Source organism: Ursus arctos, unplaced genomic scaffold, assembly GCF_023065955.2.
Source record: "Ursus arctos isolate Adak ecotype North America unplaced genomic scaffold, UrsArc2.0 scaffold_16, whole genome shotgun sequence".
Classification (NCBI taxonomy): Eukaryota; Metazoa; Chordata; class Mammalia; order Carnivora; family Ursidae; genus Ursus; species Ursus arctos.
In genome coordinates this window covers 11979311-11995046 of record NW_026622830.1, presented here as the reverse complement: position 1 = coordinate 11995046, position 15736 = coordinate 11979311, and the positions used below count along the sequence as shown (strand labels likewise).

General features: G+C 39.9%; 1 protein-coding gene across 18 annotated transcripts in view; it reads right to left on the bottom strand.

Annotated features, from left to right (window-relative positions):
* The window catches only part of STAU1 (staufen double-stranded RNA binding protein 1), an 88013-nt gene that overhangs the window by 30767 nt on the left and 41510 nt on the right, over window positions 1–15736 (bottom strand). For 4 of the 18 annotated variants that reach the window (XM_057312479.1, XM_044385883.3, XM_044385885.3 and 1 more), the window contains 4 exons: window positions 12337–12407; window positions 5344–5632; window positions 3425–3549; window positions 193–397 (listed from right to left, as the gene is read on the bottom strand). The exons of 1 other annotated variant lie outside the window; for it this stretch is intronic. In XM_057312479.1, the coding sequence (XP_057168462.1) occupies window positions 193–397; window positions 3425–3549; window positions 5344–5548 (535 nt within the window). In that variant the 5' untranslated portion in view covers window positions 5549–5632; window positions 12337–12407. Of the gene's footprint in view, window positions 1–192; window positions 398–3424; window positions 3550–5343; window positions 5633–12336; window positions 12408–15736 lie in introns of those variants that run through there. 13 more of the 18 variants (XM_057312480.1, XM_048222219.2, XM_048222220.2 and 10 more) reach the window with 7 other exon arrangements.

The window sequence follows — 15736 nt, the reverse complement described above, 5'->3', positions numbered from 1 at the left end:
CCCCACCTCTCAGGACCTACTTTCCAGATCCTCAGGAGTCACGGGACCAGAGATTGGGAACCAATACTTTAGATTTAGAGTATGGTTAAGGATTCTGAAAAGGTAAGCGTTTGCCACTGGTAGTGTAGAAACTGTGCTTTCAAAATCAACAAGTTAGTTAAGAAAGAATTCATATACATACTGAATGGGTACCTCTAAACACACTTTTGAAAGGAACCTGTCTTGGCCCACGCATAATACCTGGATTCCTTCCTTCGCTACGAAAAGGGCGGACTATGGGTTTAGGAAATTTTGTTCCTTCCAAAGCTTTGGCAGCAGCTGTGTGCTGGGCTTTTTTAATACTAGTTCCTTCAGCTTCCCAGTGCTGATCTCCAAGTGTTAGCTGTACTGTAAACACCTACAAATGAAAATTGTGAGCTCTCAATTCATGATACCTGATGTTGACTACAGTATGTCACTTGGACCTTGAACATTTTTTATGGCCATGGTTTAAAAGGCCTGATCATTATCTTGGCAATTTATTCCTTCATTCCCATTTTTTGTTGTTTTTATGAACACCAAAAGATATATATATCATTGACTAGCATTGAACAGCACTCTATGACAAAACTTTGAAAAATGAGGGTAAGCATAGAGATTAAGAAATGTCTTCCATTAAATAGTAGACATTGACTATTTGGAAGTCATCCAAACAGAACCTGTCTTCCAATTACTTCTCGTGGAAGAAATATAGCAAACTTGTTTTAGACACGTAGTAGGATCATAAAAAATTAAGACGTTCGTTTTGATGTTCTCAGGCGTTTGTGGTCTCTTGTCTGTAAACACAATCCCAGAAGGACAAAAACTTGAATAAATTTGGGAATGTCAGCCAGACTCTAAAACTCTGCCTTCTACTCTCCTAAGACTATACTATTCAGACACGATCTCCACCTTCAGAAAAAAATCTGACCCACAGCAAGCAAAGATCTAGAAACGTTTCTGAACTCAAGGAGGCATCCAAAATAGCTAATTTTGTCCTCAGCAAATGCTGACAATGGCAAGCCTCTTTATCCCTTTGTAAGTATAAAGGTAACCCAAATACACACTCCATTCTTAAAATTAGGTTATGTTAATCTTATCAGAACTGAATTAATACTCCGTGAAACAATATGAGCCATCACACCACAGTGATTCTCTAACTTTGGTGCTCATCCAAGAAGCTTGCTAAAATACACATGCCCGTGGATTTTGACTGAGGAGCAAAAGCGGAGACCGGGGCAAGTATATCTTTAATAAGCTCCCCTAGTGATTCCGACACACTGTGAAGTTTGAGACTCACTACTTTGGAATTTAGCAAAACCAACTGCAGCTTTTATTTTTCTGCTTTTCTTTATCACTGGGTATCACTCTGTTTCATCTACAAATAATTTACACGAGAAACGCTGATGTGAATGCATCTACGTCATCTGAAACGTCCAGATCATTGAAATTTGGTGCCTACAGGGATGGGTGCGACTTGCCTTCACAGCCGATTTTTCTTGTAGGTCTTAACTTCGGGATTCCCTCAGTACACAGCTTCCACTAAAGGGGAAAAATTATAAAATCCTCACCCCACTGGAACCATCAGGGGGTCCCCTGAATTAATGCTGCAGTTCAGAAGGTTACGCATTTAGCACCGATAGCACGGACTCAAAACGGTGGCTGGTCTGAGCAGCCGACCAGCAGGAGCTTACAGCGCTGCGCAGTCCCCGGGGCATTTCATGACCCTTCCGTGGAAAGACGCTGAAGGGGAAAAAGCTAAAAAATAAACAGTTATTTTACCAACAGTCTTGCCTTTCTCCAGCACTTTCCCCATCTGCTCTGCTGCCTCCCTCGTGGAAGGGTGGTAGCAAGGTTAGAATCTAGGTTTTAACAGAATTAAAAGGATACCACACCACTGACTTTTTAAAGAGTCTAACAGTCACCTAAGAGGGAATAACTTTTCCTCTTTGAATAACTTGAAGCTTAAAAAAAAGAGGGGTGGTAGTTACAGATTGAACACACAGCCAAACTTCCTACAGTACCACTAAAGTTTAAGTGAGAAAGTATATATTTCAAAAAGTACCAAAAACAGTTAATAAAGGGAATCCCAAAGTTAAGGTCTGCAAAAAAAATCCTGTAGAAGAAACAGAACAGTTATAGAAAATCACTAATTGCTTCCAAAAGTAAAGAAACATTTCAGATATGATTATGCTTTAGAATGAAGTGAAGCTTTAAAACTAGAGTGAAGCTTTAAAACTAGCTTCACGTGCATAGAAATTTCTGTGTTTCTTAAATGCATAAAAATAATAGCTACCATTTCTGAAGCACTTACTGCCTGCCACGGATCGTGCTCCACATTTTAACATACAGTCTCTCATTTAATTCTCACAGTAGACCTATTTGGGTAGGTATTATCCACATTTTACAGATGAGGAGACTGAGGTTCAAAAAAAGTAGCAGCTTGCCCAAGGTCACACAGCTAGAAGCAGCTGAGATTTAAACCCAGATTGGTCTCACACCAAAGGCGACTCACCTCACCACGCTATGGTGCCTAGAGTTGTGGCTGATGTTACTTTTAGTCAAATGAAAAGGGAAACTTGGTATCATTCAAGGCTTGAGGTTTGCATGTGAAGAAAAATGAGGCATAAAGAGACCAAAAATTCATCCTTAATTATATTATCTTTACTGCAAAGCTAGGATCAGAAATAGGAGACCCGATTCCTTCTGTCTGATACCATACCCTCTCTCACGCTGCAGCTGCAAAAATAAAGCCAGATATGTACACATTCAAGTTCCAAGATTTACATTAGCACAGATATCACACAAGCTTCAAAGACTGAATTCCTGAATAACAAATAGTCAAAATTTAAATTACAGTCAGTCTTCCATTCTCTAAGATACGGAGAAAGACAAGGACAAGTGAAATCAGAGACAATCCAAAGGACTCACTCTGAGACTAATTTCTACCCCTCATCTTCAAACCTTTTAGCTGGATTGCTAACAAGCAGCAAAATGGATTTCCTGTTCCCCTCTCTCCCTGCCCAGTCTAAGGCACACGTGCAAACAAGCAGGAAAGGAGCCAGAGGCAGGCTGCAGCCAGGAGGCCCAGAGCCTGGAAAACTCACAGGAAATCATTCACAGGTGCTTGGGAATTGTCTCTATTAGGAGTCCTAAACACAACCACACACTAATCGGAATTTTAAAAGCCATATATCCCAAAAAGAAGCATGTCTTTTCTTTGACCCATTCTGCAAGGATGAAGAGAAGTGACTTGCCAAAAATCTATACTTTTGCATCTCTTGAAGACAGCCTCAGTGGTTGGAAAGTACATATTCTGAACCACAGCACCACTTGGAGCAGCATAAAAAGACAGAAAACATTCCTGGTGGGTTATAAATGCATAAGCAGTATGGACAATATTTACCTTACAGTGAGCTGGACCTTGCTCACGCAAAAGCTTATACTCAGGCTGAATCTTGTTGAAACGGGCTAACTCATTCACAAGACACATTGGGGTTTTCTCTTTGGGGTGTGCCATGCTAGAAGGAACTGAAAAATAACGTCAGAGCAATGAAGTCAACTAGCAGTATACAGGACTGCTGCTGTCCCAGGGACATGAGAAAAGAGGGAAAATAGAAGGTCTAAGGAGTCAGAGCAGCAGTGTTCCGCAAGTGCAAACCACGCGGGGGCGCCTGCCTGAAGGACAGCTGGGGTCTGCTCTGAACTGGCCGAAGCCAGGGAACCTAGGAGTGTGTCTTCCCAAGAGAGAGAACTGAGGTCAGGGGGATAACTAAACCATGGCAGCAAGCAAGATGTGAAATCAGATGAAGCACTGTTATTATCACCAACCACGGGAATAACACGGAGGTCTTGTGAGCACAGACACACTGGTTACCACAACAGCCGTCAGCTGGACCCTGTCGGTTATTGCACAAAACTCAACGTGCCAATGCCATTTCTCAAACAACGACTGTCGTGTTCCACACGGCTACCTTCTCGTTCCTGGGGCATCCCCTAGTCTTATCTCCAGAGGCTGCCATCCTCAGACCTTACCTACTTCTGAGAATTGTACAAGTAAAATAAATGGCCTTGGTGGGCAGGCGTTTTACAAAGTCAGTAGGATGTGGATGTAAGAACACATTAGAAGAAAAAGCAGTTAATCCCGGAGGACTGAAAACAGCCCGTGACATTTCCTTTGAAGATGGTCTCCAATGGCAAATTTGGGGAAAACTGAAATCTGTTGGGTATTACGACAAGTCAAGATGGCTCTCTGGCGAGCCGGTCCAAGGAAGCCTAAAGGTAGGGTGACAGATGCCATGCAGCTGAGAGCGGGACGAGCCAACACTGTAAGAACAGATTTACAAAGTAAAGGAAATGAGAAACGAAGGAGGAAATGCAAAGGAAATTGTCAGGCACAAGGGGTTGAAAGAATTTGTTAGAAGGTGACTCTGCTAATGGAGACACCCATGCTGGCACCCCATTTACTTGGTTTTGCCACTTTGGGGAAGGGTTGGGAAGCAGAATATTGTTTTCAGGATTATTTTTCAGGTGTTTCAAGTCTTTTCTCATCAATGAACACATTCATTTATAACTTTTTTTTAAAGTACTCTCTACACCCAATGTGGGGCTTGAACTTACTACAACCCCGAGATCAAGGGTCGCATGCTCAGACTGAGCCAGCCACGTGCCCCATCAACGGACATATTTAATATTTAGTTCATCTTTATTTTCCTAACAGTCAGATTTAAATGCTTCTGAAATTATTTCCTCTTCAAAAACCTCTGCTTCTTTGTTCAATTTCTAATTGGTCCTCACTGTGATTTCTGAACTACCTCTGGAGCCTCAACTTAAACTTACTTGTTCGAGATAAAAATTAACAAATGCCAATGCACTCTCTTGCTTTCCAGTAAATCTGGCTGCTCCCTTGCTTGGGATATAATCTTACAGACATCTAAAACAAGGGCTTACACATACAAGAATTTTTTGTCAGTTCTGGGAAATAATTTTAAAAGCAGAATTTTCCCATACAGCAACACAAATCCAAAGTGGTATTTACTATTCAATTCTTTCTGCTGGCTACCACTTTATAATAAGCTAGGTTTTATAGTTTAGTTTTCAATTCCCTTTCTTATACTTTGAAATGGTCTGTCAACTCAGGCCTCCAAAAACCCAGTATACAACCGAGTGTTTTACATCTGGAATAAAGAAGCATGGGTGTTAATACTTTCTTCTGCTTCTTGAAGGTAATGTGAGAGCTCCCTATATCTGCAATCTACTTATCAGATCAAAAAACAGGCTAAGAAAACATTTGAAAAAAGAAGACACTTGGATTTATACGCTTACCTGCAGCTGCACTGGTGGGTGTAAGAGATGCAGAGGGTAAAGCAGAGTTTTGAATAGGTCTACCTGCATTTTCAGAGGGCAGAGAGCTAGTAGTAGAAGGAATACTCATCAAAGGCTGGGAGAGAAGAGACTGGTTCTTGCTCAGTATTTGGCTCCCTGACAGAGCAGCAGATGGGTTCTGAACTTGCACTTGAACTTGAGACATGGTCACTTTCAACAAAAGTGAGCAACTGCAGGTAAACAGCTTTCAGTGCAGGTTAATTCAGTGCTATGAAGTCTAAAGTTCTACCTAAAGGTTGTAAGGGAAAGAAAATAAAAAGGTAAATTATAGAGGAGATCTGTAATTGCCAATATTCAGTCAAAATCGGTGTCACCTACTCAAGAATGAAAATAGTCCCACTGAGCCTGTAGCTCCGCTGATGTCTTAGAAGTGGGTTTCCCCTTGGTACACAGTGAGGTTCCTGGCCGTGTGACTTTCTGACACTGCTTTTAAATGACTTGCAATACCCGTCTGCTCTGCATGTTTATTTTATAAAGAGCATCAGTAGGGTTTAATGATATTCACTGTTGAATATTAAGAATTACAAACTGCAGCCTATATTCAAAATGGCCAATTAAAAAAAACAGGGAGAGGCTTTCCATCCTCTATGAGCTACGGTAAAGATTTCTGGCTTCAAAATTATCAGAAGCTGAAAGCATCCTAGGTTCCTAAGACCATTAATGGGTGAATGTCAACACTGCTTTCACCAAAGGGCCGTGTGCTCAGACTGGCACCCTTACAGTTTTCCTTTAAGCTGACTGAAGAAAGACAGGAATTTGTCACTGTTGCTGTTTCTTTTTGCTTATGACAGTAAAAAAATCTTTTTCCTATGAGGTTTGTTGAGATGGTCTCATTTAGTTACAGACCCCAAACAAAACTTGCATCTACATCAATATGCAGGATCCTGAGAAATCATTTGAATAGTAAAGAACACTCTATAGTGTTTGTATGATTAAAAGCAAAAGTGGGGGAAGATGAAGAAGAGAGGAACAGACTTCAGACTGGTAATTTCACTGGTGTGGCTGGCGAGTGGAACCCGGGGAGCAGAGGAGACGGTTTACTTCATCTTCTAAGTTCCAAAGGCATTATTTCTAAATACATTTAAATTTCTTCATAAGTCAAAAATAAGGACAGTTCTGCTTATGTTCACGGTCATCCTCCAAAAAGCTGAAAATGTTTTTAAGCAAGTCAAAAGTACCCCCAAAATGACCAGTAGCAACAAAGAGTAGAAAAAGCCAACTAAAACAGAAATCAGCAAACAAATCCGAAGTTCTATTACAGAGTAATTGTTACTTAATTTTTTAAAAAGTCTCAGAATAATTTTTAATTAAAGCTGGACCTTTAGAAAGAGATGAACGACCAGAGCAATTAAGTTACTTGAGTTCTGGCACATTCTCTCTTATTGAGAACAAAAAGAACTGCAAAACTAAAAACCACCACCCAAACACCTCAGCTCAAACATGACTTTGGATATAGAGACAGAAGCATTACCTTATTCACCAAAATCCCACCAATGTTTCTTGTTTACTTTTGGACTCAGAACAAAGGACAGAGGAGATCCACTAAAGACTAGATAACTGTCCTGGTAGACAAGTTGCCAACATTAAGAAACAAGTCCAGAACCATCCAGAAATCAGCTAGGACCTTGTTTCATTGTTTTGATTTCCTTCAGCTGCCAAAATAGAAATACTTCTCTCTCAATGCCCCCCAACCCCCCCAAACTCCCTTTCCCCTTCTCTTTCTTTCTAAACTGTCTTGAGGGCATTTTCTTCTACAAAAAAAAAAAAAAAAAACCAAAAAACAAAAAACCAAAACCTATTTATAGTGTACTCACAACTTCACACGACCACTAGTCACAGGTCAAAAAATAAGCCAAAACAGTGTCTGCTCCAGAGCCTACCTGCATCCCAGAAGCACCAACCCAGTCCTGTCCTGGGTTGCTCTGAGAGTATGAGACTGAATGAATGAACTAAATTTAGAAAGGGTGGGGCCCAAAGAGATCTTTTTTGGCTAATGCTGCCTACAGCAGGCCCACAGCCAGCACCTCCAGTCACAGACACAAATATACCGATTTTCTAGAAGTTGAAAAAGGGAACAAATGGCCTTTAATTAAGACTGCCCCAAAAATGTTACCTTAAGTTCACCTGGAGTTGTGTCTGTATAACAACTGGTTGAAACAAGTAGTTCAAAACTGCAAATAAAAATTTTCTAAAACCCTAATAAGGCTGTACACGTCCATAGATTTCGAATGTCCACCATGACCAATACTAAAATTCAACAAACAGTACCCATTAGCACATGAACGCTCCTATGTGTCTTTAAGCCTGAAAAGAGAATCTATTCTAATGCAGTGGTTCTAAAGAGGGGACAATTCAGTTCTTCAAAGACATCTTACAAGGTCTGGATACATTATTTGGCTGTCGACAACCGGAGGATGGGAGGAATTACTGGTATCTAGTGGACAGAGGGGCCAAGGATGCTGTTTCGAGTACACATATACTAAACCACAAAATAAAATCTCACTAATAAGTAGCTTATATTCTTAGGAAAAGAAAATCCCCTTTTCATCTCAAAAGGCTCTAAAAAATTGAGGCTAATATTTTACCCAAACAGACGCTCCTCTCCCAAAGAGAAGCCAGGCAGCTGACATAGTTATAAATGGGGTAAAATATATTATTTACCCACACAAATGTGAGCAACAAATAAAGCTTTTTACTACTGCTACTTACAGAGTGCACAGCAGCATTCAGGGGAACCACGGAATTCTGGAGATACTACTTCTGTACGAATTTAGCTCCTGTGGCTCAGCGGTACTACCCCTGTCCTGAAGACTAAATGCTTACATGAAAATGTGCCTTTCTTTTGAGCCTATCTTTAAGAATTACTTGCTACCAGATAAGTTAGGCACTCCAAAGAGATTAAAATGATTTATCAGTCTTCTTATAAAAGAACAACATTTTACACACAGTAAAATTAGGTGGAAAACTGAAAACACAAAGACTTCAGCTTTCCTCAGCACCGGAAGCACCTTTAACTGTTAAGCCTGTGTCGTGAGGCTATTTGCCTCCTGCCTCCTGCCTCCAGCACAGACAGGGCTTTTGGTTTCTTTTATCTCAAGAGCTTTAGACACCAACTCAGGAAAACATGTTCATCTTATTCTCAAAACATGTTCATCTTATTCTCAAATCTTTATATTAAGATACACAAGCACTAGAACACAAAGAGAGGTGACAGGATAGAGAACCTTTTTATTTTGTTAAGACTCCTAATTCCAAGTCCCAAGTTTGGTTTGGTGACACAAAAATCTTCTCATAAAAATAGTCTGACCTTGGCTGGCAGCTTCCATTTCACAAGTGTCACATACTTTTTAATGGGTTGTGGGAAGGGGAATGTGGGCACACGAATGCTACAAAAGCATTTTTTTAAAGGTTATTTTCCATGCCCAGCATGGAGCCCAGTGTGGAGCTCAAACTCATGACCCTAAGATCAAGACCTGAGCAGAGATCAAGTCAGACGCTTAACCAAATGAGCCACCCAGGTACCCCTAAGCATTTTTAAAAATTATACATAATGTGTTAAAAAATGATCAGGCACAGGGGTGTCTGGGTGGCTCTGTCGATTGAGCGTCCGTCCAACTCTTGACTTTGGCTCAGGTCGTGATCTCGGGGTCTTGAGATCAAGCCCCATGTGGGCTCTGTGCTGGGCGTGGAGCCTGCTTGGGATTCTCTCTCTCCCTCCCCCTCTCTCGTGCGCTCTCTCTCCAGAAAAGAAAAAAAAGTGATGAGACACAAATGCAACTTCCTCACTCAGCAGTGACTGACCAAGAGTAGGCCATACTGAGTGCACCATCTCAGTGATCTGTTTAATATACAAAAAGGCGGGTTCTTCTAGAAATAGTTTACAGACCTATCTGCAAGATCTGCAAGAGTGCTTAGTCTTACTCACTTTCAACTAACAGATTGTTATATCACTGTAATATGAAACAACTACTTCAGCAATCATGGAAAAACCTCATTTTTAATATCCAGTTTGTAACTAGAGTATCACATGACTTATAATGAAGTAGCTAACTTTTACGTTCAACATATAACATTTCCCTTTGCAGTAAGTAATGTTTCCAAACGAGATATGTTAGAAAGAAAAAGAAAAAGAAGGACAAGAAAGAGAAAAAGAAAAGGCAAAGTCACCCCAATTCTGGACAAACTAAGATAGCCACAAACATTCTACCAAAAATCTCTCCCTTACAAGTCCCCCATCAAATCTTATGTAATATGGGTACTCAGACACAAGAGCACTCCAGTTCCTGGCCAGGATAAAGCATCAGTTGTATGAAGAGCAATTTCAGGATAGTATATACATTCAATATTCAACAAAAATTTATTAAGCATCTACTACATGTGAACCCTTATACAGTAAATTGAAAAAAAGCTATTTGTTAAACTTTCCCTCAAAGACACAAAAAGAGATCTTTAAGCAACCAACTATAAATCTATTAATCCATTCTCTAGGTTTTGAGAGGCTCCACTCTCAGAGAAACTTTATCAACAACAATAAAAAAGCTAAGGAATAAACCATTTTTCCTACTATAGCCTTGAAATACACCTAAAATGCCCACAGCATTCCTTAACATTCAACAGTTATTTCTAAGATCGTTTTTGCACACATCTTTCTGGTTGCAATGTGGTTTTATATTTCCTACAAATAAACTCACTCCACCCCCACAACCACCACCACATCTCCCTTCTTTCACCCCCTACCAGCACCCACCATCCTGGCTCTGATCCCCAGAACAGCAATTCATTGACTCCGAACATTATCTAAACACCCATAGGCAGGACGGTAACAAATACAGAAACATGGCAATCGCTATACTCCTACATAACCATTTCCAAATAACAACGGCAATGTCAAGCAAACAATATCCAATAGCAGGCCCACATATCAAATTACCCAATAATAAAAAGGTTCTTTAAAAGAAAGATGACCAAACTACTTAAGACAGAGGGAAAAACAAAACAAAAAGACCACTATGGGGGCGCCTGGGTGGCTCAGTCGTTAAGCTTCTGCCTTCGGCTCAGGGCGTGATCCCAGAGTCCTGGGATCGAGCCCCACATCAGGCTCCTCCGCTGGGAGCCTGCTTCTTCCTCTCCCACTCCCCCTGTCTGTGTTTCCTCTCTCGCTGGCTGTCTCTCTGTCAAATAAATAAATAAAATCTTTTTTAAAAAAAATAAAGACCGCTATGTACTTGGTGCTCAAACGAAAGACAGGACAAGTAGTCCTGAGGAGGCACAATCACTTGTAAGACAATAAAATCAGCCAAAAATAATGCCTTGAAACAACCCAGGCTGCTTGAGATCTTTGCATCCCAGTGACTGAATGTGGCCCTGTCTCACACTTGGCTCCGTGCCAAGTGGGCAACGGAGGATTTTCTTTCCACACAAATGTAACCACTGGGTGGTCCATTTAAAGAAACACTTCCTAAAAGAGAATTCATTATTAATTGTTCATCTTGGAAAAACCATCATACCAAACCATACACTAAAGTGAAAAAAACTTTACCTCTGCAGCCTAACGAGCTGCAAACCTTCCTTTCTTTTCTAGCTTTGCAACCTTATCAAGCTCCCCTCTTCCATTCCCTAGGAGGAACTCTTAAAAATAACTAAAGTCAAACATATACTATTTTTTGCAAACATCTAAGTGTCTTTTAAACCTAAACTTATAAAAACACAGAGAAATGTCTTCAACCAACCAAAATGAGTGACTACTCACGATTTGCTGGAGATTTTTCAGAGTAGCACTGTGTAACCTATTCTTCAATAAGAAGGGACTTAGTTCAACGTAGCAGTTAACTGGCTTTTCCTTTCAGAAAAGGGAAATTGTACTCTGGAGCTATGTGCCATCTACCTAGAAACACAACTGCATTTACCATCATCTTCATGCAAAACAGACCAGAGCCAAGACCCAGTTTCTAAGAAACCAGCCTTGCTGCTAAGTAGCAACCAACAACGTTAAATCTGATCAAACTTCTGAGTTGTGGCTTTCAGTTCTACTCCCAATAAGACAGCAATTATCCACCCAGTTCTTGGCAATCCACTGCCCGGTGCCTCAGTCTCCCAAAAACACTCTGTAACAGGATGTTCGGCAAAGCCTCAGCTGTAGCAACTGGAGCGCTAAAATGATGGAGAAATCCTGAGGCATGGTATGTTTGGTAACAGTTTAGTCCTTTGAAAAGAAAAGCATTAAATAAACCCAGTGTAAATCCATTCACTGAGCCTGATACAACTTCCCTGATTTCCTTATGCTTCAATTTGCTCATTCCCAAAGAAAGTTGGGTTTGACTTGTCTACTAATCACTACCTCAGTGATGGTATGATGCTGTGCGTTCAGCTCTCAGAGGGAAAGTGCTAAAGTACCAGGCGGTACTGACGCACGCAGTGTATTTTGCAGAGCCTTGATATAAACTGTAAAACCCTCAACTCTTACAAAACTTGTGGTCTAGATGATCACCAGCAGCCAGCAGTAAATGGAACTGGATTCAAAACCCTATCTCATGACAGAAAACAACGCTGGATTATTTCCACAAGTTTGAAAAGTAAGTTCTACGTAAACAGTCTGAGAAATCAAAGGCAAGCTACAAAAGCTGCTATGAGTAGGATGCTTACCAACCAAGTCGTGTCTAATCACAACGTTAGTGGCCAATTTTCACGTCTCGACATTTAAAGTACATGGCAGTGCTGGCTAAAGGGTTTTACATTCTTGCCAACAATCTTCCCTGCATTTACTTTCTAATTAAATCTCAAGAGTAAAAAGAAATTCAGGCTGCATACAATTTCTTCTGTTTCCCTAACATTACAGCCAGAAGTAAAAGTCATTTTCCACACAAGTCATTCAAGAATTCAAAAATATTACAGATTATGAACAGGCCTGAAATTACAGAGCCAAATTATGTGTACCTTAAAAAGAGGTGCTCCGGGAATAATGCTGTTTTGGTTCAGTTCTGAGAGGTTATGTGGTTAGGAAACTCCTAGAAAATAAGAAACAACAATAATTTACTAGAGTAGGTCATTTCTGACAATGAAGATATAGATATACTGCTCAAGTTTGGGGGAAACCTAAAATTTACAAGTAGGGAAGTTTCTGAAAACATGAGGTCATGGCTCGAGGCAGCACACTAGAGTCCACAGAAGACACAACTGCCTGGGAACTGGGTTGAGCACTTCGTGGAGACATGACCGTGACAGAGAGGTGAACACCTCGAAACTAATTTTAAAGAAAGAAACTGGGCATCATATACTGTCTGATCACACAAGCGTGGTTTTTAAACTTATGGGGTTTTCCCCCTTTTAACTACCAGCTAAATATTTTATTCATAAACGTCCTTACCATATGCTTGGTCATGCAAATACAGCCGCATAGGAAAACTTACAAAAACGCACTTTGTACATAAACATTCTGATATTAAATTGCAAAATACAAAAAGCACATTACCTCTAGTAAATCCAAACCATAATCACTCTTTAGAACTGGATTTCAGGCGACATAAGAGTTTAATTCTCAAACTCTCAGATCTGATTTATCTAAAGGCATCTTCCTTTTTAAAGGGTAGTACAGGTGATCCTTGAACAACGCGGGAGTTAGGGGTGCTGACCCCCCACCCCACACAGTTGAAAATCGACGTATAACTTTTCACTCCCCAAAGACTTAATCACTTATAGCCAAGATGGTAACCGGAAGCCTTACCGATAACATAAACAGTTGATTAACACATATTTTATATGTTATATTGTATTATATACAGTATTCTTCCAATAAAGCTAGAGAAAAGAAGATATTAACAAAATCATAAAGAGAAAATACATATACAATACTGTACTGTATTTATTTTAAAAATCCACATATAAATGGACACATGCAGGTCAAACCTGTGTTGTTCACAGGTCAACTGTAGTCAGCAACAAAGACGATTCCTTACCTTGAGATGCCTTTTGCATTTTTACAACATAATTTCACTCATTTCAATTTCTCACTGCTACTGTGAGTTAACAGAAGATAAAAGTAGCTGTTCACTGTCCAATTTCAGAAATAAAACAATAAACTCTAATTTGTTTTACGATATTTTAAACAACTCAAGTTCTTTTCATAGCTAGTATGTTATACCAGTAACTTTCCAATCTAGAGGCCTGTTACTCCATAATCTCACCCATTCACAAGACTAGCATAAATGGAAACTGGAAAAGGCCTCTGAGCAGCCCACAGACATTTCTCAGACGACCTAGGAGAGCTCATGCCTTCTACTCCTGGGGGCTTCCCTCAATTCAAGTCCATCTGTACTGAACGATTATGGTTAGGTTTGGGTATCTACGTTTTTTTAGCCCAACCCAGGAGTTTAAAAATTTTTAATACAATAAATAAATAAATAAGAATGGAAAAAGGAAGCTGCTACAGCCAGACAATGACAACGGTAAGAAACAACCACCAACAACTTTACACCAAAGGGGAAAGGACGAGGGGGGAGAAATACAGCAGCTTGTAACCATCTGGATTTCAGATATCTTCACACAAGACAAGGATAGCTGACACTCACGTACACATTCACACTTCTGTGACCAAACGCAGTTTTTGAGATCCTCCAACCATTTTCAAAATGATCATCTGAAACTGTCATGATTACTACCAGTGTAACTATATAGCACTTACTTTCTCCAAGCAGTGGTAGAGAAGACAGACTGGGGGTTAAGCCCAACTCCCTTCCTTTCCCACTCAAAACATATTAGAACGCAAATGAACGGATTACATTCATTGCTTTATTCACTCAACAAATAATTAGTGAACACCTACTACTTGCAGGCAGTATTTTAGACACTGGGGAGAAGGGAGTTCATAAATAAGATACAGTCCCTGTCCTTGTGGAATTCACATTGGTACAAGAATAACCCTGAACCTAACACAAATTTAAGTAAATAATTCACAGTGGCATTTTAACTCGTAGGATAAGGGCAAACCAGCTAGCACAGGGCTGTCTGGTTATGGTGGAGGAAAGTCTTGGCTGGAGATCCAAGTTTGGGTCCAACTCTGGTGCTGAGCTGAATAATACATGCTTCATTTAATATGTTAAGAGGCTTCAACCTTATTATATTAAATGGGGTTACCACCACCAACTGCATATGATTAATAAAATAATAACTGTACTCCTTGGATGGATTAGCTGGTAATACAGGTGAAATGATTGTAGAGTATGACATTCCATACCAAACTTAGCTGTTAAACGTCACTTTCTTAGGGTACACTGTAACTGATACTATAAAACGACGTTTAAGTCATGTTCGAAACACACTATTTAAGAAAGAAACAAAAACAGCAAAATTAGAAAGAACTTTATCCAAAAAAAATTTTTTTACTTTATTCTTTTTTTTATGTTTGGTGCTTAAGTAGGTAAATTCTGTTAACAGGGAAATCAGTACCCAGCAGTAATCATACTCCAAATGTTCCAGACGATAAAGGTTCACTATACTCCAAACAAAAAGGGAATTTATTTACCTAACTCTATTTGACTGTCATCTAGGTGAAGGGTCATAGAGCTTCAATGAGCAGGTTGGTTAAATTGTGCAACAAAGAACATAAGCCTCCAGGCATAATCAGACTTATCATTACATATAAATTATCTTCTTTCTGACAGAGGAAAGGACTGCCTAGCATTTTGTACAAAATCACAATGGCATCAGCAGACAATGGCCCTGTTTGTATCAGGGTGGAATCTGCAAGAGTAGAAAATTCATGCCTCAGTTAATTTTAATCTATAGAAAGCATGGACTTCAAAAAGCAAAACTGTGAGAGAATCAGACAAGATCTAGTTAGATCAAAAAGCTCGTGCCTGAAGGGAGCCAATATAGACAATTTAAGAAGCAGCATGTGCTCACTTCATCCCCAGAAAAGACACATTTCTGACACCTTTTCATGATTAATGAGATACATGTATGTCATTACAGACTACACGGTCACCTCAGTTGAGGTTGAAACAGAATGGAAACTCACACACTATCTCATGAAAACCCCAAATCCAATGGGCAGGTTTAATTTCACTGATCTAGCTTTTTAAAACTAGCCATTAAGAGAGGACTACTGCCTGGGTGGAGAACCAAAGAGGCTTCCTATTCAGGAGATCATTGATTCAAAGAAAGTAAAGATGAAACTATTCAGGAGGCAGTTTAATACCAAACAGAAAGTTACATGAAATATTTCCAATACCATCAGCAAGGAAACGGATGTTAGACATGGCAAAGAGGGCAACAACTACGGAGCCCTATAAAGTTAACTGGAAGTTTAGTTAATGCATATCCAATAAAGTGGAAAATT